Consider the following 23,178-nt stretch of genomic DNA (forward strand, 5'->3'; position numbering starts at 1 on the left):
TCACCCCAAATGCACACCTCTCTGCCCTTGCTCAGCCTCAATCCACTCTCCCCCAGGTTTGCTCAGGAATAACTCACCTTGACGGCCTCCAGGTCCTGCCCACAGTCCTGGGACTCAGTGGAGGCCACTTTGCTGGCCAGCCAGGCGTCGAGGAGCAGGGCCTCCCGCTCTAGTTGGTGGAGCTGCAGCTGCTCCCACAGGCCCTGGCCCCTGTTCTCCACTCTCTGCAGCAGCCCTGAGTGGGCCACTCTCACAGCCTGCATCTGGGCCAGCACCTTGGGGCTGTGGCAGGAAGGACAGCCCCACTGGAGCCCTCTTCTCCCAGTGGCACCAGCCTCGCTCACCTCTGTAGGGAGCGCCCCTCCTTGCTCCTCCCTACAGGGGCCTGGCTCGCACCCACCTTTCTGGGTTCTGCCCACTCTCCAGGAGGGCTGCAGTCTGCTGTAGCCTCTCGATGCGTGTGCCGAACCCCTCCAGCTCTCGCCTTGTGGCCTCTAGCTGCCGCAGAAAGGCTTGCGTGGCCTCGGCACTCTGGCCCACGTCCTCGATGTCCAGGACACAACCCCGTTCTGCCAGCCAGGCTTCTGCCTCCAGGAGCTGGGGTGACATAGACGAGGTCAGTTTTCCCTGGCTGATGCTCCCGGCTTAGGGTTTGTGGCCACCTGGCTGCACAGTGGAATCACCTGAGAGCTTTAAAAACTCCCTCTGGGTCTCACCGCTAAAGATTCTGATTTGGTCTGGAATGGAGCCTGAGTATCAGTATTTATTAAAGGTTCTGTGTGATTCTGATGTAAAGCATTGATTGAGAACCACTGGTTTAGAAGAAACAGCAAAACCAAACTAAACGCAGGGTCCTCTTTTCTGGGAAACATGCAGGAGGAAGACCTCGGGGGCAGGAGACCACTTAGTGGAGGTGACGGAAGATGCCCAGAGAGCCGGAGCCCCACGTGGGGGTCACTGTCCAGGCCTACATGCACTCTGGGCGTCCTCATCACCCCCTCACCTCTGTCAGGAGCTGCTGGGCCTCCTGGGCCTGCTGCAGCCACTGCCGCCTCCGCGCAGCCTCTGCCTGCAGGTGGCCCATGGCGCTCTCCAGCTGCCGCACTCGAGCGGCCACGTCACGGGCGGCAAAGTGCCCAGCCTGCACCAGCTTGTGCCCGGTGCCCACCACTGCCTGGGTCAGAGCCTCGTGGCTGCTCATCTCGCTCTCCAGGTTCTGTGGAGTCAGGGGAAGACAGTCAGGGGATGCTACTGGGCCCTACTCGGGGGACCCCAGAGTTGTGCCTGAAGCCTCATGGGACCCCACAGACTTGCCCCCAAGGAGTTCCCTGTCCTTGTGACCAACAAAGAATCCAAGGTGCCCTTAAACCCTGCTGGAGGTAGAGCTCCCAGTTGGGTCTCGGGGCCATTTCCTTGGCTGACTGAGCCTCCCCTGGGTCAGGTGGGGGGGCCCACACCTGGTGCTTCTTCTGCAGGCGCAGCACGGCACTCAGGCTCTGGCCGTGGTCTCGGGCGGCCGCCAGGGGCAGCTTCTCCTGCACCCAGGCCAGCTCCTCTTCGGCATCCCTGAGGAACTGCACGAGAAGGCTCCTGGCCTCCAGAGCCGTCCTGCGCTCCTGCAGCGGCTCCCTCAGGCTCTCGAACCTGCAGCCGCGGAGGGCGGGACCAGGACAGGTGGGGATCACAGTTGGTCGTCACTATTAGGACCAGATGGTGACTCAGAGCTCACCGTCTGTGCCCCTCAATGTGGCCAGGGGGACGCCCTGAGGAGAGACCCTGGGGGGCAGGGAAGAGAAAGGCAGGGGAAGGATGCATAAGGGATCTACCTCTGAAGCAGCCGCTGGGCCTGGTCTTCCACACCTTGGAGGAGGCAGTGGCCTTCCCGGATAAAGGCCTGGGCCTGGCCCAGCAGGGCCTGTGCCTGCCTGGTCTGCCTGTCCACTGCAGCCTCCAGCTCTCCTTGTGCCTCCAGGAGCTCCTCCAGCCCAGGCTGGTCCTGGCCCCTGAGGGGTGCTCTCAGCTCCATCTCCATGTGCTCCAGCCAGCTCTCCAGTTCCTCCACACTCCTCCTCAGGCGCAGGGCCTAGATGAGAATGTGAGGTAGGCACAAGGCGGAGAGGCCGGGAGCCCCGTCTAGCCTGCTCCGTGGCTGGCACAGCCTCACCTCGCAGGCTGCCTGTAGGTTGGCTGCCTTCTTCTGGCAGTTGGCCTGCAGCTTGTCCCAGAGCTCTCCCAGCTCTTGCAGCCGCTCTTGGATGGTCTCCGAGGCCGGGTGGCCCCCCTGCAGCAGCCTGTGCCCTTCCTAGAGCCACAAAATGGCACACACCTCATGGACTCAGGACTGCTGATACCAGGGCAACTGTCAGCTCCAACCATCAGCCCCACAGCTCTAGAGTCTGTGTGTGCTAGCTGTGTGATTTTGAGCAAATTCCTTAACCTCTCTGAGCTCAACTGCCTTATCCATACAATGGAAATAATAATGGTTCTTTTGTTTAAATGAGATAAAATACTTAACAGGGAACTTTATTTCAGAGCCAGGCTGGGGTCAAGGCCTGCCCTTTGTAGGTGGAAGAGGGTAAATTTAAAAGGTGCTACACTTGACTCCTTTACCCACAGCACTGCTAGCTATGCCCTGATTCTGAACATTAATGTCTTTCCAAGATAGCTTTAAAAACCATCACATCAAAACACTATCTTCGAAATTCTTGAAAAGGCACCATTTTTGGAGAGGGTGCCCCAGGAAGCCACTGTTTCTCACTGTTCTTTGGTGCTTAGCATGGCGCCCACCCACAGAAAGCTGGCCGTCCATTACCATGGTTCAGAGCTGGCTGCCAGGGGTCTGTGGGGTGGCCCCATGTCCTGGCCAGCCGGACTGTCCCAGGCCCCCCAGCCGGGCCCCCCAGGGCCTCACCATCTGCAGCCTTTGTCTTTGGTGCGCACTCGTGTCCAGCTCAGCCTGGAGAGTCTGCTGCTTCCGCAGCTGCGCCTGCAGCATGGCTGGGTCCTGCCAGCCCTCCTCCAGGGCCACCAGGTTCTTCTCCCTGAGCCATGAGGCCACCTGGGCGTACGGGGAGGACCAGGCTCTGCTGCCTAGGGCTGTCCCCTTCCCCCTAAGCTCTGGGCTGCCTCAGAGGAAAGGTGATCTCTTCCTGGGGCAACTCCTTCCCCGCCAACAACCACTCCCCACCCCGACCAAGGGGAACCTCGGAGGAGTCCTGCAGGAAGGTCTGCAGCTGCCGGAGCTCCTCCAGCCGGCGGCGGCGGGTCCTGGCGCGCTCCAGGAGTGCCTCTTTCCTGCCAGGAGGAGGGTCTTGTGGGCCCACAGGTCTGCCAACCAGGACCTGGAGCTGCCACAGGTGTGTGTGTGTGCCTGTGCACGCACACACGTGCACATATGCGTGCACTTCCAGCCCAGGACAGCCTTTCTTGGGTATCATTATACCCCGAGTCTGGTGTTTCCTTTGAAGTAGAGACACATTCTACTTCCCCTCTTTATTAGTGTCTGTTATGGGCTGAATTGTGTCCCCCCCAAATTTGTATGTTGAAGCCCTAATCCCCAGGACTTCAGAATGTGACTGTATTTGGAGAGAGGGTCTTTAAAGACATAATTAAGTTAAAATGAGGTCATTAGGGTGGGCCCTAATCCTATATGACTGGAGGAGGAGAGTAGATTAGGACACAGACATGCAGACAGAAGGACGACCCTGTGAGGACACAGAGAGAACACAGCCATCTGCAAGGCAAGGAGAGAAGCCTCCGGAGAAACCAGCCCTGCCTACACCTTGATCAGGACTCACAGCCTCCAGAACTGTGAGAAAATACAGTTCTGTTGTTTAACCCAGTCAGTCTGTGGCATTTTGTTATGGCACTCAGAGCAAACTAATATAGTATCCAAATCACTTTTTTGATTATGCGCTGCTATTGTTTTTTAATGCAAAGAATTTTTTAGAAAAAAAATTTTTTTTTGAGGAAGATTGGCCCTGAGCTAACATCTGTTGCCAGTTTTCCCCCTTTTTTCTCCCCAAAGACCCAGTAGATAGTTGTATGTCATAGCTGTAAATCCTTCTAGTTGCTCTCTGTGGGATGGCTGCCTCAGCATGGCTTGATGAGCGGTGTGTAGGTCTACATCCAGGATCCGAACCTGCGAACCCCGGGCCACCAAAGCGGAGCACAGGAACTTGACTGCTACGCCACCAGGCCGGCTCCAATCATGTGCTGCTATTAGTAACAATTTTTTGAGCAGGCACCACCCCCCCAAATATATACGTATGTGTGTGTGTGTGCGCTTGTACTTCTGTAGCAGTATATTAAGTATACTGCCATACACACAAAAATAAAAATTAAAAATAAGGTCTTCTTATAAAATAAATAGGAAAAGAAGTTCTAATATTTCCCCCAACCCCCGGGGTCTACGCACAACTCTGACAAGCACAGTTCTCACGTTGGTGTGAGTGTGAACCTTATCTCCCCCTGCTGGGGCTGCCAAAGTGTGTGGGGGCAGGGGAGATGCAGAGAAATGACTGAACAGAAACGCCCCCCTAGAGGATGCCAGAAGCCCGGAGAGGAAGGGGTCAGAGTGGCATTGTCCTGGGGGGCAGCTGGGCCTGCCAGGAACCACCTAAAGTGACTGGGGGGAGGGGATGTTGACAGAGACCAGTGAACCAATGTATCCATCTGTCAATCAAAGACCTCTGGGGCACCCAGGTGGGGTCCACCTGCAAGGAGGAGGAGGGGATGGCCCCGCCCTGCCCCTGCCGGGGCGTCACCACCAGGTGCTATAAACATTGGGAGTGCTGGTTGGCTCTCTGAGGAGGATGGAGACCCCCGCCAGTCTGGGATCCAGCTTTTGGCAAAATTGGCCTTGATCTAAAAGTCTGAGGAGCTGGAGGAGGCAGCTGAACCAGATGGGCTTTTATGAGGAAAAATGTGGAGCCTGGAGTCTCAGAAGCTGGGCCGGCGGCTTCAGTTAAACGAGCATAAGAAATCTGCAAACTTGCCCAAGAGCCAGGCACCATGCTAGGACACCAGGGCACCCTTTCAGTCCTCACCAAACCCTGAGAAGTTACCCCCTTGTTGTAGCCGCGAGACTCTGTGAGGAATCTGCCCCAAGTCCTGCCCTGAGTGGGCAGCATGAGAACTCAGGACTGGCTGCCCTGGAGGACCAATGCAGTAACCACTGTGCTCTGGCTCTGCCACTGCATTAGGTCGGCTCTCTCTGAGTTTCCTTGTATATGCTTCTTTGTGAAACTCCCCCTTATCTCAGCTGGATGAGCCTGCACTGCTTGATGTCCGTAACTGGCCGACACACTGCAGGGCCAGGAGTGGTGGGTCCTGGCATCTGACCTTGGCCCTTGAAACAGGCTGCTAAGCCTCGGCCAACAGGTGGAAGGGCAGGAAGGGAAGAGCCCGATGCCCAGTGCCCACGCCAGCCCACCTACGGCTCCCCTCCAGCCCCGAGCCAGGAGTACCTCAGGAGCACAGCTTGGCACCGGTCCAGGGCACTCTGGGCCTCGGGATGCCCACCCCGGTGCAGGCTGCGAGCTGCGGCCTCCATTGTGCTGATTTTGTCCGTCTGTGCCTCCAGGCCCTGCTCCAGCACCTTGTGCTTCCACAGGAGGGTCTCCACATTGGCCAAGGAGTCCTGGCGGGAGTGAGGAAGCCAATACTGTCCAGGCGGCTGTCCCCTCCTCATCCCAAGCTATCTGCTTTCCCACCTAGAGCCATCTTATCAAACACCCATCCCCATGGCAAGTGCTCTGCCCACACACATCCCTCTAATTCCTTAAAGCCAGGCTGTATCTGGCTTTAAGACAGCAATTCTTAATCAGGGCAGGTACTGGGGATAAGGGTCAAATGTCAGAATTTCCAGGGTAGTGGAGCTTTTTCACATAACAGGAACACCCCCTCCTCTGCAGCCCCAGTAAGGCTACGTCAGCACAGTTCAGCTGAGCCCCTGATTACTCTCTGAGGTCTCCCATGAGTCAGGCTCACCTGCTGCAGGGGTTGGGACAGTGGCGGGAAAAGAAACCTCTGGGCATAAAGAAGTGAGGAGGGCAGAGGTGAGAAGGGTGGTGGGAAGAAGGCAAGAAAAGGTCAAGGGCCACACACTCCCTCTCTAAGCTCCAATGGCATTCCCTGGGGACATAGTCCAGGTCACAAGAACTGCTCATGATTGACGGGCAAGTGACTGCTCAGTGACCAGTGTGGTCGAGGCTGAGGAGATCCCCTTGGCCTGGGCAGCTCAGGCAGCACTGGCTGGTTTGATCCTGAACGCTGGTCTTGTAAACTCTCCCTCACTCCTGCCCGGCACCTACCCCCAGACCCTCAATGGCTGGGCAGGCTTCCTGGCTGCAGAGCCAACTTTCCATCTGCTCCACAGAACTCACAACCAGCTGTCAAGAAAGGAAAAGGTAAGAGGAAGTGAGCAGAGGGTCCAGTCACTGCAGGTGGAGTGACCCTATTGGCGGCCCAGTGGAGAAACCAGGGACCTTGGGCCTGGCTCAACAGAACAAGTCCACGGCAGGCAAGACTTGCTGCGGGCGAGCTGGGTGGTGGGTGGTGGGAAAAGCCCCTGGCACAGCAGCCTCTCTGGCTTTGGCTTTGGCCGGGGCAGTGGGGTGAGCGAGGCCCCAGGAGGTGGCGCAGGATGGAGGCTGCCCACCTGTAGCTCCAAGGCCTGCTGGAGCTGGAGCTGGTGTTCCTGCCAGGCCCCTTCCAGGCTGTTCAGCTCCTGGTCTAAATCAGCTAGGGCCCGACGGATGTCGGGGGTGGACGGGTGCCCAGCTGCAAGCAGTCGCTGCCCGGTGCTTCGGGCCAGGCTGATGCTGTCTGTTCGGGAGTCCAGCTCAGCCTGTAACAGGACTGGGCTCAGATCCCAGAGGCTGAGGCTGTCTCAATGGGAGGGAGGAGGCCCAGTGGGGAGGAGGGGAGTGTGGAAGACAGCCGAGGGGGTGGGATAGAAGAGAAGAAAGGCAGAGGCAGGCGACAGAGAAAGTGGGGACCCCAGTAAGGGAGAAGGCAGAGAGGAGGCAAGATCCCAGGAAAGGCCCAGGTCCCACCGCTCACCCGGTGCTCCTGGTGCTCCTCCAACAAGCGCCGGGCCTCCGTGGGGCTGCGGGGGGTGCCTCGGGCGTCCATCTCAGCCCGCAGCCTCCGGGCCCAGACCAGCAGTTCCTGCAGCACTGCCTGCAGTTTCTGACCTTGGTGCAGGGCATCTAGGCACTCCCTCCTGCCCACGGGGTTCATCAGCTAGCCCCAGGCCTCCGAGCCCTCTTTTCCCCCTGCGCCCCTCAGTGCCTTCTGTCCCTGAATCCCCCCAGCCAAAGAAGGGCCACGGGCTTGGAACTGGTGGGGTGACAACACAGATGGTTATTTGAAGGATGGAGAAAGACTCTCGGGGAAAACCAGGCCAAGGGGAAGTGTGGGGAGTGAGATGCTGCAGGGGAAGGTTGGGGGAGCCCCAGGGGCTTCATACCACTTCCGGGCCCTGCTCCGGAGTTGCCACCAGCTGTCCAACATCTCCCGCTGCTTGTGGCTGAGGCTGTGGGCTGCCCCAGGGCTTCTCTGGCAGAGGCGGCCCACCTCACGCTCTAGAAGCTGTGGCGGAAGCCAGGTCAGGGGCTTGTGCTCAGGGAGCCCCCAGCTGCAGGAGGCCCCCAGCCTGTGGGTGTATAGCTGAGTGGTCCTGGCTGGCTTTCGATGTCCTGATGCCCGCCAGCCCTCCTACAGAGGAGGTACCCTGGGCACGGGCCTACCCCCACACCCAGCTGCACACCTCCACCTGGGCCTGGATGAGGCCCATTTCCTGCTCCAACTCCTTGTGTTTCTGCAGCAGCCTCTGCACGCTCTCCAGATCTTTCCCGAAGTCCGGGCCCTGGATCAGGGCGGCCTGGAGAGGAATGGGGCGTTATACGCTTGGCCTTTGCTCCAGCTCCTCCCTAACTGCACAGGGGTCGCTGGCCGCAGAGTTTCTGTGTGGAAAGCACCCAGCCTGACTCCCTTCCCCGGGGCCCTCCACAGGCTGGGGCAGGGCGCTGGCCCTGACCAGAGGTCCCTTCTGTGCGGGAGGACGACTCCCAGAGAGCCTCGGGGCTGGAGTTTCCCCGGAGGTAGTAATCTGCATTTGTGTGAGGCTTCCACATACACTGTCTCGTTTGACTCTCCTTCCTTTGGGGGAACTGAGCCTGGACAGAGAGCCAGGCGTGGCTGGCTGAGGCAGGAACCAGAGGAGGAGGAACAGCCAGGCAAAGAGCCCTCTGCAGGCCAGGGACAGGCCACTGTCCGTGTCACAGGGGCTTCTCAGGCTGCGTTCACCCTCTTCACCTCTGCCTCTGCCAGCAGTTAGCCCACGTTTCTCTGTGGTTGCTACGCAATCCTGGGCAAACCTTCTGCGGGGCTGGGCTTGCCCAGGGACAACAGAGGAAGGGGATGCTCTGGCCTCTGGACCCACGGTGCTGCTGGGGGCAAAAGGAGTCAGGAGGGCCGGCCTCCGAGAGCCTGCAATGGGGTCTCCTACGGACCCCCTGACAGAACCCTGGCAGGACCAGCCTCCATGTTCCCCAGCTGCAGAGGAGAGGCAGGCGGGGGGGGCCTGTGGGAGACTCTGGGCACCCTCAGTCCCCTGGCTCACCGGCTGCCTTTGCTCTCTCACTGCTTACCTTCTCCTCAATCCGCTCGGTGACGTCATCCAGCTCTCGGGACAAGGAGTGTATCTCCAGGGCCCCTTCAAGCTGCCACTGGTACCGGAGCAGGTTGCCTTGGAAACTGTTCCACCTGGCACAGAGGGTGTAAGGCCGAGTCTGAGGTGGCCCTCCAGCCCCTCTCCCAGCCCCACTGCTTCCCCCCTCCAGGACGGGCCTGTTGTTGAGCTGGTGCCGCCGCTGGCAGATGGTCTTGACTTGCTCGGGGTCCCGGTTCTTGAGCCGCAGTGACCAGTCATTGATGCTCCTGATGTGGGTGTCATCCACCATGTCCTGTGGGGGTGCAGGGTGAGGGCATTGGGGACACCGGTTCTGAGCCCCTTCCTTTCACTGCAGTCAGCACTGGGAGGGTCAGCCTGGGCCCAAGAGAGCTCGAGGAACAGCATGTCTGGGGGGTGAAGGCCCACAACCCATCCCATGCCAGGTGCAGTGAGCAAGGTACACTCAGGACCTGCAGCCCCAGAGTTGGCTCCAAGGCAAGAAAATGCCCCAAGCAGGAGGCGGAGGGCAGGCATGCACTGATTAACAGAAGCTTTTCAAGTTAAAATGCAGCTTCTCGGGAGAAGAAGAGCAAAGAGAGGGGTGGAATGAAATGGGGGCTCGGGCCTCCTGGGGTTGAGGGGTCCCCAGCCCGGGGAGTCCCTGGGCTGAGGCTGCCACTGCTTAGACACAGTGTGGGGCTTACTGGTCCTCGGGGAGGGGCTCCCTGATGGGGTGGGATTGCAGGCTTCCTGCCCTTGATACAAGCACCTTGGGATTGTAGAGCTTGTTTAAATTTCCAAAGCCCCACCCTATGAAGAGTCTCATTCGAGGAGGGCAGGGAAGGGCATTTCTTTCCTTGTAAAGATGCAGGAGCGGAGCTCAGAGGCTAACATGGCCAATTTGTGGCAGAGCCAGGATTCGAGCCCAGCTCCTGAAGTCTGTCTGGCTCTCTCTCTACTACACAGTGGCTGTGAAATTCCACCAATCGCAAAGGAGATCTTAGATTGGAGCACTGCGGCTATTTAAAAATTCATACACACTTACATCAGGGGGCTGAGGTTAGCGTGTCTGGTCTCTAACAACTGATTGTGAACACATTTGTCCAATTTCTTTCCTCTATACCACATAAGGCAAGTAGATGTTTGGGTGAGGTGTGTGTGTGGGGGGTGTGGGGAGGAGGTGCTGCAGGAGGGTTACGAACAGCTGCAGTTTATTGATTACCCACTACATCCAGGGGGTATGTGCATTCTTTTTTTAATTCTGAAATAATTATAGATGCACAGGACATTGCAAAAGTAGTACAGAGAAGTCCCGTGTACCCTTCCTCAGCGTCCCCTAATGGTAACATCTTATGTAACACAGTACAATACGAGAACCAGGAAGGTGACATTGGTATAACTACTACCTAGATTACAGACTATTCAGAGTTCATCAGTTTCTACATGCACTCATCTGTGTGGGGGAGGTACAGTCTATGCAGTTTATCATATGTATAGACTAGTGTAACCACCACCACACACAGATGCTCTCTTACCTACGAGACAGGCGTTATCCCCACTCTAAAGATGAAGAAACTAAGGCTTGGTGAGATGAGGGAGCCTGCCTAGGCACGTGTGGGTAGTGAGCACAGAGCTGACACGAGAGCCCACATTTGGCTCCAGAGCCCATGCTCAGTCACTACTCTGAGCTGTATTTCCCAGTGGGGGGATGCACTGGACCCCTTCTCCCTGCAAGGCCCCCTTACCCCGGCCCAGACTCCCCGGAACCTGCGGAGGCGCCTGCGGAGCTGCAGGCAGTGCTCAAGGTCCTGGCCCAGGTCCCCGACGTTCACCATCACCTCCTGTGGAGGCCAAGGGTTGGGAAGGCAGCACTCTGAGCACTAGCCCCGGGGGCACCCAGCCCCCTGGCACCCTGCTGCTGGGGCAGTGTCGGGGCAGGTGGTGCCTCTGGGAGCTTCCACGTCCACCTCTCAGCCCCGCAGCCCCACCCCCAGCTCTGCCCCTGCCCAGCTGGGTCTCACCATCTCCTGGATCCAGGCCTCTGCAAGGTCCACTCTCTGCAGGAACTCCAGGAAGTTCCGCTTGTCCTCCAGGTCCTGGCCTCGGAGAGTCACCGCCTGCCCCAGCTTCTCCCAGTGCTCCCGCAGCGCCCGGAGTCTCTGTGAGACCTCTCCCACCTGGGGGTGGCTCTGCGCCAGGAGAGCCTCACCCTCCTGGGGAGAGAGGGGACAGGGAGATCTCGCCTGTCTCCCTTCCTCTTGCTTTTCTGCCATCACAGGCTTCCTCTGCCGAAGGCCTTTACCCTTGCCCATCCTGGAGTCCACACTTTGGGAAAGGCTGGGGCTGAGGGCCTGGCTGTTACCTTGGTGACAGAGGTTATGACCTCCTTATGGGCGTGGACCTCAGCTTCGAAGGCCCGGTGTTTCTGCAGGTGCTTCAACTTATCTTTCATGTCCCCAGGAGAGATTGGCTCTTTCAGCTGCTGGACCCGCTCCTGGATCCAGTCCTCAGCCTGGAGGTTGGAGGTGGGGACATGAATCCCACGATGCTGACACTGCCTCCGTTCACAGAGACGTCCCACACGCCTGTGCACGGGTAGCTGACTGCTGGCCCAGGGGCAGGGTTGGGCAGCACCAGGTAAATGAGATCCAATGATTCCCAGGATCTCAGCCCAGGAAGACATGTCCCAGGCCCAGCTAGCCCCCCAGACACAGGAAGGGGCTGGCAGAGCCCTTGGGTGGAACCTAATCTGGGAGTGAGTCTTGCCTGCTCCTGGGCCCTGGGCTGCTCTGCTCCCTCCGCCACCTCTTTTTGCCCTGGCCCTGCAAGAGCTCAGGAAGCAGTGGGGTCTCCACACACAGGGTCTTTGAATCAATTGTTCTGGGCTCCAGTATGGCCTCTGGGAAAGCCTTTTAACTCTCCAAACTTCCGTGTCCTCATCACAGGGCCGTGGTGAGGCCTGAATGAGCCGGTGAAGGTGAATGTCACCTGTAAATTGTGGTCCAAGTGGACGGCCCTGGGCTGGGGGCAGCCCTCTGACCTGGGTCGCGGCCCTGGTGAAGCTGGCCATCAGCAGGGAGGTGCGCAGGGCGTGCCCCCGGCTCTCCGCCAGCTCCTTCACTTGAGCCCGACGCTCCAGCACCGTGTGGAGCAGGTCCTGCGCCCGGGAGGCCCTGAGTGTCTTCACCTGCTCACGCAGGGCTGCCTCCTGTGGGCGGGAGTGGGGAGCACAGCCACTGTTCTCCCTCACCGGGAGCCTGGAGCAGGGGCTGGCCCGCAGGGAAGCCCTTCCCTCAGCCCTGTGTGATCTAGGGCTGGCCCATTCCCACAGCAAGCCAGAACCAAGCCTCTCAGCTCCCCAGTGACCACATGATCTGGAGCCAAGTGGCCACTGCATCCCTGCAGCATGGCCCACCCCATCCCGGGCCTCTTCTTGAGCCACACGTCCAACTCTGCTCAGTCAGCCCAAACCAGGAGCCCCTAGCCCCACAGGCCGCCCCCGTACATCAGCATTACCTGTGGTACACACCAAGCACCCGTGTCCCCCATGTAGGACTCTCCAACATTCCCAGACTCCGCCCACCGGCCCCCAACCCTGACCATGCCCAGGACTCCCTGAGCCCGTTACCTTCTCATCCTGGGCAGTCAGCACCTTCTGGAAGGTCTCATGCTTGCGGATCAACTGTTCCACCTCTTCCACTGAGCTCCCCAGGGCACTGGTTTTCAGGGAAACCTGGATCAGCCCGTGGAAAGTTAAAGGCCATCAAAGACTGTCCAGACAGCCAGCACTCCCACCCCCTTTGCAGCCGTCTGTGCTGAGGCAGTGCACCGCCTGTGTGCCCCACATCACAGAAGAAGCCACGGCCCCAGGAAGCAAGGAAGCGAGTGGGGAGAGGGGAGACAGGGAGAAGAGGGAGTGTGAGGACATGTGTTGTGGGGTGAGGGGAACCTGCCTCCTGGGCCGTGAGGATCTGGTCTAGGTGGCCACACTTTCTGAGGAAGAGCTGCTCCCGGTGCATGGCCTGCAGCCTCTCCTGCTTCCGTTCCCAGGCCTGGAACACCTGCTCCCGCTCATCCTGCAGGGCTTGCAGCCCTTCCTGGACCTGGGGATGGGCATGGGGGGAGCCTGCACTGGGGAGAGCCATGTGGACAAGATGGAAGCAGATCCTGAGGGAAGCCTCCAAGGAGAGGCCGGTGTGGCATGGTGGTGCAGGGTGTGAGGTGATCAGGCTCAGCCTAGGTCAGGGTAGGCTGGGGGGCACCAGAAAAGGGGGCCCACCTCCTTGATGGGTGTCTCTGCAGCCAGGAGCGCCTGCTGGCCCAGCTGGGTGGCCTGCTGGTGCAGCTCCTCCTGGGCCTCGAGCTCTGCCCGAAGCTGTTGGTGGGCACTGAGCTTTAGCAGGTCACTGCTGGGCTCCTGGGAAGTCTCCTCCGCCTGAAGCTCCTGCCACACACCAGCTGCCCAGGAGGCATAGTCCTGCACCTGGATCCCAGGGAGACAGAGGGAGAGAGCTGGGTGAGGACTAGGCTGGGCTGGGCAGCAAAGAACCAGGCTTCGAGACACAACTACAGCTGGCCTGGATCTGCTCACACATTGAAGCAGCCCGAGCTGTCCCAGGTCAGAGCCTCAGGTGAGGCTCACAGGGTCTTTTGTCACCTGGTTCCTCCATTGTCATCCAACCCAATCTTCCCAGGTCCACTAAACTTCCACACGTGCCAGACCAGCCTCCTTGTCACCCTCACCAAGACTGATCTCCACCCTTTGCTTTTGAGGCCTCTCCTGTCTAGAAGTTCCTTCTCCTTCCTTCCATCTCTTCCAAGCTCACCTGTTCTTCAAGGGCCAAGGCCTTCTTTGCCCCATGAAGCCTTCCCTGGCTCCTTGACATCTCATTGCTCGCCTTGTCCTCTGGATTTCCAACTTAATACTTACAAACTGTCTTCTGTTGATTTGTGTACAAACACGGTGTTAGAGCTGGAGGGGCCTTAGATCCTTGTCGAAATATCTCATTGCTTAGGTGAAGGGTAAATGGCACAATGTGTGTGAAAGAGTTTTGTAAACTCTAGGCACTCACAACCAGGAGGTAACAACCTAGGGATAGCGGCCTTGCTCAAACTCACACACTAGAAAGTGGCAGAGGTGGGTCTCTAAACTCAAGCCTTTTTTCAGTGTCATAGTTTGGGCCTCCTGGTCTACCAGGCCCCAGAACATGGGGACTCCTGGGACACCCCGTGGCCAGGGCCCACTCTCCCAATCTGACTCTCCGGGGTCTTAGGCTCATCTCACCAGCTAGATAGGCTCTATGAGGGCAGCGATTCCATCTTACATAGCTTCTATACCATCCTCCTCTCTCCACCCACAGCTCCTAGCAGACAGCTAAATATAGATGTTAAATAGATGCTGGTTGACCCAGAGGTCACTGTCTAGAACATTTGAGTCTTCAGTTATAGGATTTTTGGGCTGTTTTCACTCCTCAGTTCCGGCTGGGACCCCTGTCTCCTGACTGCCCTGTTATTCACCCTGGCTGGCATTGACCCAAACCTCAGGTGTCCCTGCTATGTGCCACGTGCTCAGCCCTCTGACTAGCCAGCCTGACATGCGGACATGCCCATGCTCTTCCAGCTCGTGTCCACACTTGTTTTCCCTCTGGAGCTGGAGGTTCTCATTAGTGCATGCACATGCACGGTATAACAAACACACGCGTGCGTGCACCTCCCAAGGGGAAGGAGCCCTCACCGCCATGTGGAAGCGAGCCAGGAGGCGTGCCTGCTCCAGCTGGGTCCTGCGCTGCTCCATGTGTAGCTTCAGGGCCTCCCAGGCCTGCACCAAAGCCTGCTGCCTCTGCTGCACTGCACGGGCCTGAGGCCCCGGACCCAGCTTCTGCACCGTGCTTCCAGTCTCCAGCAGCACCTGCAGCTGGGGTCAGGGTAGGGCATAGGGAGGGAAGGGTCATGTCCTCCTAGGTGCTGAAGGGCCTGCCCCTCCCCCAGACCCCTCCTTGGGCCATTCCTCCCAGACACATTGGGCCCAACTGGAGGCCCAAGGGAGTATGGAAAATCTAGAAGAGTAGATGGGCAGGCCTGAGGGGGCCTGATGCAGCCAGACCTGGGCTCACCTGCTGCTCAGTGCCCATGAGGTCATGCTCCAGCCTCTCGTGTCTCCTCAGCTGGGCCTCCAGCCCACGTAGGTCCTGGGCCACATCACTGGGGAGGCTTGTGGCTTTCTCCTGAGGAGAGGAGATTGCCAAGAGGATCAGGAATGGAGGGTGGGGCACTGAGTCTGGGGTGGATCCACTTCTAGAAAGAATCCCCTTCCTCCCCCCAGGCTCACACCTGGACCTGGGTGAGGGCTTCCCACAGATCTCTGTGAACTCTGAGGGTGACCTCGGCGTCTTGGAGCAGGCGGCCTTGGGCCTGGGTCAGCTCCCACAGCTCCGACCAGGCAGCCCTGTTCCCAGGTGAGCGGGAGACCAGCAGTAGATCAATCACTGACCCCACAACCTCGTTCCACCCCCTCACTAGGTCTGGTCAGCTCTCTCCTTTCAGGGCTGCATCCAAAGCTCGGTCCTGCTGCAAACCTTCCTCCCTGGAGCCTGGCTCTCCAGCTTTACTATGAATCCAGTTCAGCGCTGCTATCATGCTCAGCACTGAACTGATTCCTGTGCTTTGTGATAATCCTCACATCTGGTGTGTCCCTGTATCAATATGTCAATCAGATTACAAACGTTCGAAGGCAGAGGCCCCTCTTCTCTCTGTGCCTCATTTACTCAGCCCACTCTCCCTGAGCTCCTAAGGCTTCTGCCAGGGCAGGCTCCATGCTAGGGGTTATGGACAAGTCATGACCGTGCCTCAGAGCTCACAGGCTAGAGGGGATTCAAACCAGCTGGGTGGGCAGCTAGGGAGTCCTCCCACAGCTCCTCCTCCAAGGCCTGGGAGCCTGTGGTTTGGAAAAGTGCCCCTGGGGGTCTGGGCAGGGCTCTCTGACCTGCACAGCCAGCCTCGCCTGCCTTCACAGGCCTCGGCCACCTGTGGCAGGCTTAGTTTCTCTGGAACCAGCCCTTCTCCAGATTCCTCAGGGCAGGCAGAGCCACTGAGGCCCTCGGAGCATGCTGCCCTCTCCTAACACTCCAGGACCTGCCTGCCCAGCACGTTCCCCCAAACCCATGCCCCTGGTCTGGCCTGCTGGGCACTCACTGCAGATCCTGCTGCCTCTGTTGGGCCTGGGGGGCAGCGCTGTGCCCACGCTCCAGCAGGTACTCCGCCAGCTGCTGGCAGGCTGCCACCTGCTGGCCGCCCAGCTCCACTTGGCGCTGAAACTTTGCAAACTTGGTGCAGAGGTGCTGAGGAGAAGAGGGGAATAGGTGACAGGGTGGGCCCCAGCTGGTGAGGCAGCGAGCAGCTTGGGAAGTGAGGCACCTCAGTGACCATTTGGGCACCGTGGGGTTGGGCGGCCGCAGTGCCTACCCGCTCTACTCAGATGGCCTGTCCTCAGCCAGGGCTCATGGCTCCCACGGCCCCCTTCTCCACACAGCCCTGCCTGGCCAGGCCCCCTCGCCCCAGGGCTCTGCCTCAGGGCTTTCTCCTTGCCCCAGCCCCCTCCTCACCAGGACCTGCTCGTGGTCCTCTCCGAGGCTCTCTCCTCTGGCCACCTGCTTCTGGCTAGCCAGCCAGCTCTGCAGCTCCTCGGCCTCCCTCATGAACTTATGCAGCTTCAGGGTCCCCTCCAGTTCCTGATCCCTGTGGGATAGCCCGTGGTTCCCCACAAGTTAGCTGCCCAGCCCCCTGGGGATGGCTGGCTCAGCCAAAGGGGATGACCTGAAGGAGGTTATTCATGGTCTCTGCCCAAGCCTGCGGCTCTGGATTCAGGGAGAAGAAAACTCAGGAAGGCCAGTGGAGGGCAGGTGAGGGTGTGGACGTGGGAAGAGATGGAAAACTTGGAGTTGGGGTTCTGAGTTCCTGCCCAGAGGGTCCTCAGTGAGGAATTTATGGAAAGAGGTGAGCAACACACAGCAAGGCCTCATCTGACACATCTCTACGGGTCTGGGGTCGTGGGTTTCTTCCAACTCAGGGTCATGGTATGGGAACAGTAAACCATGGCTAGGCCCCCTGTACCCAGAGGGGGTACAATGGCCCTCACCGTGTGGCTGCCAACTCCTGCAGCGCCCGCAGCTGCTCCCAGAGCCTCCTTTGTACCACACGCAGCTGCTCAGGGGCCTCAGGGCCAATGAGGGTTTGGGCCCTTTGGTCAAGCTTCTCCATGGAGCTCCAATAAAGAACCAGTTCCTGCTGCAGAGCCTGCCAGCACACAGGGATCCATGCCAGGCTCTGACTGGGTGACTCATTCATCTATCCATTCATCCATCCACCCACTTGTCCCTCCACCCATCCACCCATCCATTCACCCATTGATCCCACACCCATCCATCTACCCCCTTCCACTCATCCCCCACCTATCCATTCACCCATCCATCTACCCATCTACTCACCCATTGATCCACCCATCCATCATCCACCTGCCAACCCATCCGTCCACCCACACATCCATCATCCACCAACCCAATAGTGATGGAGTTCTTACTGTTCCCTAAAAGTGAAGACATGGTCTGTGTCCTCAGAGGGATCACTATTTAGCAGGGAAGGGTGAATGCTGGGTAATCTGGGCTAAGGAAGGGAGGGCACAGGAGGTACTGTACTGGACCCCAACATCAAAGTATAAGAGACGGACAGAGTTAAGCAAGTTTCCCAGGATGCCTGGGACACTGAAACTCCATGAGGCCACGGTTACAGGCACACTCCATAGGAATGGCTCACTGAAGTCCTCAGTCACAGGACCCTGGAACACTGACCACCAGGGCTACACAGGAAACATGCCCAGACAAGAGGACATCTCAGTGACAACAGGAACCAGGATTGCTGCGGTCCAGGCTTTGGAGCTGGTGTGGTCCTGAGTCCGATTCCAGGAAGGAGGAGAGTATTCCATGCCTCCCTCCCTTTAATCAGGGGATGCTCATGGCAGGGAGGGAGGTTTCAGGAAGGGCATTTGGTTAACTCAAAGGATGATATTCTAAGCATGGGAGGAAGAACCCTGTGGCAGATATGGAGGGAGCTAGAATAGGTGACCCCAAGAGAGGAGAAAGTGCCAGGGGAGGAGCGGAAGCAAGGAGGGAAGGCAGAGAAATCCCGAGGCCACAGGGGTGTAGACTACTACAGATACTAAAGAAGGTGGATGCCTTCTTCCAAGGGGTTGTCTCGAAGAAGGGGAGCCCTGGGGATGAGAAGAGGCCCTGCAGGATTGGCTGGGTGGTGGGGAAGGGGCTGGCTGTGTCTTCAGGAAGAAAGAGTAGGGCTTCGTGCCACCAAGCAGTAGGATATCCCCTTTGGGTATGTAACAGACCCTTTCCTCATGGCCCATCACTGCCCAAGTTCAGACCGAGTGGGGGATTCTGGGGACATGGTACCTCATGCTTCTTAATGAGCCTGAGAGTGGCTGCCTCGTCTCTGCCATAGTCCTGACTGCTCACCAGCAGCCACTTCTCCTCCACCCAGTCCTCCAGCTCTGATGCATCCAGAAAATACTGCCAAGAATGGTGCCAACTCACCTCAATGATCTCAGATGCGACCCTCCATCACCCCACGGGGACATCATGCTAGGTTCTCCAGCAGCTAGCACAAAGAGGCTTCTGTGCCCATATGGGGACCAGCCAGCTCCTGGCCTGGAGCTCTCATCACTGACCCCCCTCCCTGAGAGTCCCAGGTCCCACAGACCTCACTCACAGAGCATGCCTGGCTTTTGCCACTTCCCCTGACCCTGTGCTCTCTGCATCCTACCTGCTGGAGAGCGACAGCCCGCTGCAGGCACTGGGCCCATGCCTCACACGCCTGCTCCAGCTCTGCCCAGCGGCCTTCTAGCTTCTGGCACTGCTCCATGATGTGCTGGGTTTGGGGGTGCCCTGAGGCTGCTAGGCTCCGTCCGGAACCCAGCAGCTGTTGCATCTGACCGTGGTGGGCTTTCACCTCTGCCCGGAGCTCCTGCCACAGAACAGCATGAGAGGCTGCTGCCTCCGAGATTCCCCTAGCCACTGGAACAGAGCCATGGATGCAGCTCTGGGCCCCAATAGTGGCAAAACTCACAGGCAGAGAATAACTGGGGCAGAGATTTGGAAATCAGGACACCCTGAGTAGCAGAAGAGGAATTCTAAGGTCTGAATGGGAAGTCAGGGATCCTGAGAAAAAAAGGGGGCCATTACCTCGTGCTTGTGGTGAAGGCTCTGGGTACCATCCAAGCATTTGGTGGAGCTGGTGGAGCTGGCACTGGGCATGTGCTCAGCCACCCACGTGAGCTCCATGTTGCTCAGGTGGTAGAACTGGTACAGCTCAACCGAGGCCCGCAGCTGCAGTCGCCGCATGGCCAGATGTCCCTGCAGGGACTCAAACCTGGGTAGAGGCAGAATAGGTGAGGTCAAACTCTCAGTCTTTTCCTTGGCCCTGTGAAAGATGACATGAGTGGCGCCATATTGAAATAGAGCCAGAGCTGCCACTTCTGAGCAATTGCCTTGCATGTCTTGTTTTCTTTATCTTCCAAACTGGACCAAACCACCAACATTCCAAGAAGTCAGTAAGGACAAGAATATCCTGTCTGTAAGGACTGATGAAACTGGACTTTGCTGATGACTGAATCTCAACCAATCAATGACACACAAGTCTAGCCTTTTGCCTGATGACCGAATATCAAGCCAGTCTATGAAGTAAAAACCCAGCCTTACCTCATCTAGCACCAATGAACTCTTCTTTAATACAACTCACCTCATCCTCCCTTTTTCCATAAAATCCCTGAGCCCCTCTCCTGTCATTGGGAGACTATTTGGGTTTCTACCCGAATCTGTGCTCCCCGAAGTGTTATTCTTTGATCCCAAATAAACGCTTTGCCTCTTAAACTGGTTTCTGTCTTTGTAGGTTGATAGGCCAGTCAGGGACCCACGAGGAACAAAGAAGGGGATGAGGGAAAGCTTCACCTGACGAGGGGGAGGCAGCTGCAGAGGGCGCAGGCCCAACCTCCCGCCCACATGACCCGCCTGACTTCAGATTGTGAGGTACTTAGAATGCCTAGTTGGGGATCTCAGGCCCTCCTACCCCAGGGAGGACTCTACTCATAAGGGCAGAAGTTTTGACAACCTCGGGTCCTGGAGGTGCCACTCTGCTGGGCTCACTGGGTGAAACTGCCCTTATGTTCACATTAGGGGGTGACACACAGTGGGGTAAACATGGAACAAGCAGGTGAGCACCTCTGGAGGTACTTTTGGATCTCCTCCACGATGGTTTGGGAACTGATCACGCAGTGGGCCTGGGAGACAAGGGCAGCCATCTTCCCGGCCAGTGCCTGGCTCTCATCCTCCAGCTGGTGGTGCTGTTTCAGCAGCCTCTGGCTTGAGCACAGGTCCTGCCCTGTTTCTGCGCTCTGCAGGGCCCCCTCTAGCTGCTCCATCTTCTCCTTGGCATCCTGGGGAGGGTTGCAGGGCACTGCATTAGGCTCTCCACGTATGGGCTAGTGAGTGGTCCTTCTTGGGCTCTAAGGCTGCAGCGCTGGTAGCACACCAGATTCACCAAAGCCTTATTGGGGACCTCTGTCCCCACCATTGCCCACCCCCCACCAGTGGTGCCCAAACCTTCCCCTAGAGCCCCACGAATATTCCATCCCCTTCTTCGTCCCTGGGGGATTCAAACTGTGCTGCTCCTATACCGGGCACACAGGAGACAATCCTGTATTGGCCTATTGGTGGGTAAAGCTAGGCTCAGAGGCCTCCAAAGGCTGCAGGTCTCCCCGTACTGCTCCCAAGTCAGCAGAACCACCAGACTCCTCCCTCCCCTTCCCGTCCTGCCTGTTCCCAGCCCAGCCCAGCCTCAGTCTCCCTCCTGTGCCCTGCCCCTCTCTTTGGCCGACCTGCAGCAGCCCCCGGAGCTGGTCCTGCTGCCCAGCCTGCCGGAGCTGGTCCCCACGCTCTGCCATCTTGAGGTTCAACTCTTCCCACTTGCTCCTCAGGCCCTGAAGCCTGGTCTGCACGTCCTCCTGGGCATGGAGCCTGCTGCCCAACAGCTCTCTCCCAACCTGCAGTGGAGACAAAGGCCAGGGAGCTTGTTGAACTGCTGGTACCCTGAGCAGCCACAGCAGGCTGGACCCAGGTGGCAGAGGTGGCAGGTGGCCGGCTACAAGCTGCATTCCACAGGCTGTAAGGGCTCAAGTGATTCACGTGGCCCCAAATCTGTGGCCAGAGGCAGGAGGGCCTCCCTCTGACACCAGTGAGTAGGACAGAGTGAGCGGGCATCAGGCTGCTGCTGGGGAAGAGGGATGTTCAGGTGGTGGCAGCAGGCTCTGGAGCTGGCCCCAGAGGTGAGGGGACGGGTGCCCAGCTAAGTGAAGGAGGGCGGGTGGTGGAGGAGGAAGCTGGAAGATCCTCATTTCATGGTAACCTAGGTTAAGTCTTCCTTCAGTGAGTGTGTCCCATGAAAACATGCCATGCAGCTGGGCTGGGAATTTGAGGACGAGTAGGCCCTGCACCCGCTGCCCAGCACCCCCACCTGCTGCAGGCCCTGCACGTGCCCACGGGTGGCCAGCAGCTCGCGCTCAGCTGCTTCGTGCCACTTGAGTTTCCGCAGGATGTTGCTGGGCCCTGGGGAGAGCTTATCTGCCACCAACAGCCACTTCTCCTCCATCCACAGCATCAGCTCCGCCACGTCCTGCTTCCATTCCTGCCCAGGAAATGGGAGAGAGTGGGTCTCACAGACCAGGAGTGAGGGCTGGTGCAAGGACCTCTAAGGGAGAGGGGTCTCAAAGACCCCCGTGGGGAAGGTCTGGACCCAGAGCCAGTCCTGGGGTGTAAGACAGGTGGGGTTGGGGTCACTGCTCCCAAGTGGAGACAGGGAAACCAACATTGGCAGGGGAACAGTAGGAGGAGGCCTGGGGAGCCAGGGCCTGGGCCCATGGTGCCCTGCGCCCAGAGAGGGGGAACACCTGGTCAGTCCCCCTACTCTGGTCACATCAGGTCACGCCTGACCAACTCTCCAAACAGGCTGAAGCTCCGGGAGGCCTGTGCACTGGCCCAGCTCTGAGGCCCTGTGGGGCTGAACAAATATCTGACAGAGTCAGGGTCTATAGCTGGTGCCCATGGCCCACGCGAGAGCCAAGAGTGTGGCCAGAAACGACAGGGAAGGAGAGTACCTGGATGAGGGAGGGCAAGTGGGTTATTCAAGACTTTGGGCCCAGCCCTGCCTCTGAGCAGTGTGGCCTCAGCCTCAGTTTCCCTCATCTGGAAAAATCAGAGCCACAATACCTGTCTCACAGGAGGTGCTGTGAGGGTCAGTGATGTAATGTGTGGGAAAGTGTTCTGTAAACTGTAAAGTGCTCTGCGTAGTGCACAGTTGTTCATGCAGCAGTGGACTCTTAGGCATTCCTCTCAGGAAGGCCTCATGCACCTGGCCCGTCCCTTCACCTGGAGCTGGAGGGAAGCCAGCAGTTGTCTCTTCCTCTGCTCACTCCTCTCCTGGACCCTGGTCCACTGTGCCTGGACGCTCTGCAGCTGCCCTCTGACCCTGGAGGGCAAGTGGAGGGGGGCAGGGGGTGAGGAGGGGTCCACTCTGCCCGAGGCCTACCCTGAAGGTTGGGCCCATCGATGCCCAGGGTGCACCCCCGTCCTGCCACTCCCCATGCACTCTCCCAACCTCAGGGCAACAGGCTGTGCAGGCTGAGAAAGAAAGGGGGGCAGGTGCTGCCCACACAAGCCCAGCCTCACCTGTGTGCAGCAGGGTGTTGGCTCTGAGCCAGCTTCTCGCCACATGCCCGCAGAGCCTCTGCCTGAGGGCCAAGGGTGCCCAGGAGCCGCCCAAACTCCTGGTGCTGCTGCAGCAGGCTCTGCGCGTCCCCCACGTCCTCCTAGGGGTGCAGAGACCTGGGGTCATGCCTGGGAGGATGGGGGTCTGCACCATCTCACCCACTGCTGGCCCAGAGACCTCCCACCCAGCCTGGCTTCTAAGCTCCCTCCAGAGACAGGAAGCAGCACCTAGCTGCACATTGCTGGCTCCATACCCCAAGGCTGTCCAGCTGCAGGAAGGCCTCGCGGTTGGCACAGGTGGCAGTGAAACCATCCACTTCTCGGCTGAACCTCTGCAGCTCCAGCCCCTCCTGCAGCCGCTGCTGTCTCTGCTCCCAGGTGGCCTTCAGCTCCCGGCCTTGCTGGCCCAGGAGCCTCAGAGCACTGGCCACCTCCTGGGAGTCCGGGGAGTCCAAGGCTGCCAAGGGCTGGCCCTGAGCCTCCAGCTGCTGCAGCCTGTCCAGGACGACAGGCAGAGGGTCAAACCTTGTCCGCTCCTCTCACTGACCTTCCTCCCCTCTCGCCTCCATGGTCATTCCTTTTGGAGCTCTGATGGAAGGGTAACCGGTAGGGGTTCAGAGGCTGCTTAGCCCTGTTGGTTCACTCGTCCCATGGGACAGCTGTGCCCTGGCCCACTGG

General features: G+C 58.7%; 1 protein-coding gene across 1 annotated transcript in view; it reads right to left on the bottom strand.

Annotated features, from left to right (window-relative positions):
- SPTBN5 (spectrin beta, non-erythrocytic 5) overlaps positions 1-23,178 on the bottom strand; it is a 49,823-nt gene that overhangs the window by 7,043 nt on the left and 19,602 nt on the right. The window contains 37 exon segments of the mRNA XM_087429070.1: positions 78-282; positions 401-597; positions 1,004-1,216; positions 1,458-1,644; positions 1,827-2,083; positions 2,165-2,302; positions 2,912-3,058; positions 3,204-3,294; positions 5,469-5,641; positions 6,315-6,392; positions 6,662-6,850; positions 7,066-7,228; positions 7,475-7,596; positions 7,775-7,888; positions 8,658-8,972; positions 10,426-10,521; positions 10,702-10,893; positions 11,043-11,192; positions 11,721-11,888; positions 12,309-12,413; positions 12,634-12,783; positions 12,960-13,163; positions 14,415-14,594; positions 14,794-14,904; positions 15,011-15,125; positions 15,872-16,017; positions 16,282-16,414; positions 16,815-16,972; positions 18,136-18,252; positions 18,506-18,706; positions 18,925-19,111; positions 19,960-20,174; positions 20,616-20,780; positions 21,251-21,421; positions 22,162-22,261; positions 22,462-22,601; positions 22,755-22,995. Coding sequence (XP_087285196.1) covers positions 78-282; positions 401-597; positions 1,004-1,216; positions 1,458-1,644; positions 1,827-2,083; positions 2,165-2,302; positions 2,912-3,058; positions 3,204-3,294; positions 5,469-5,641; positions 6,315-6,392; positions 6,662-6,850; positions 7,066-7,228; positions 7,475-7,596; positions 7,775-7,888; positions 8,658-8,972; positions 10,426-10,521; positions 10,702-10,893; positions 11,043-11,192; positions 11,721-11,888; positions 12,309-12,413; positions 12,634-12,783; positions 12,960-13,163; positions 14,415-14,594; positions 14,794-14,904; positions 15,011-15,125; positions 15,872-16,017; positions 16,282-16,414; positions 16,815-16,972; positions 18,136-18,252; positions 18,506-18,706; positions 18,925-19,111; positions 19,960-20,174; positions 20,616-20,780; positions 21,251-21,421; positions 22,162-22,261; positions 22,462-22,601; positions 22,755-22,995 — 6,034 coding nt within the window.

The sequence above is a fragment of the Ceratotherium simum genome, chromosome 3 (genome assembly GCF_057802395.1).
Source record: "Ceratotherium simum simum isolate JZ-2026a chromosome 3, ASM5780239v1, whole genome shotgun sequence".
Lineage (NCBI taxonomy): Eukaryota > Metazoa > Chordata > Mammalia > Perissodactyla > Rhinocerotidae > Ceratotherium > Ceratotherium simum.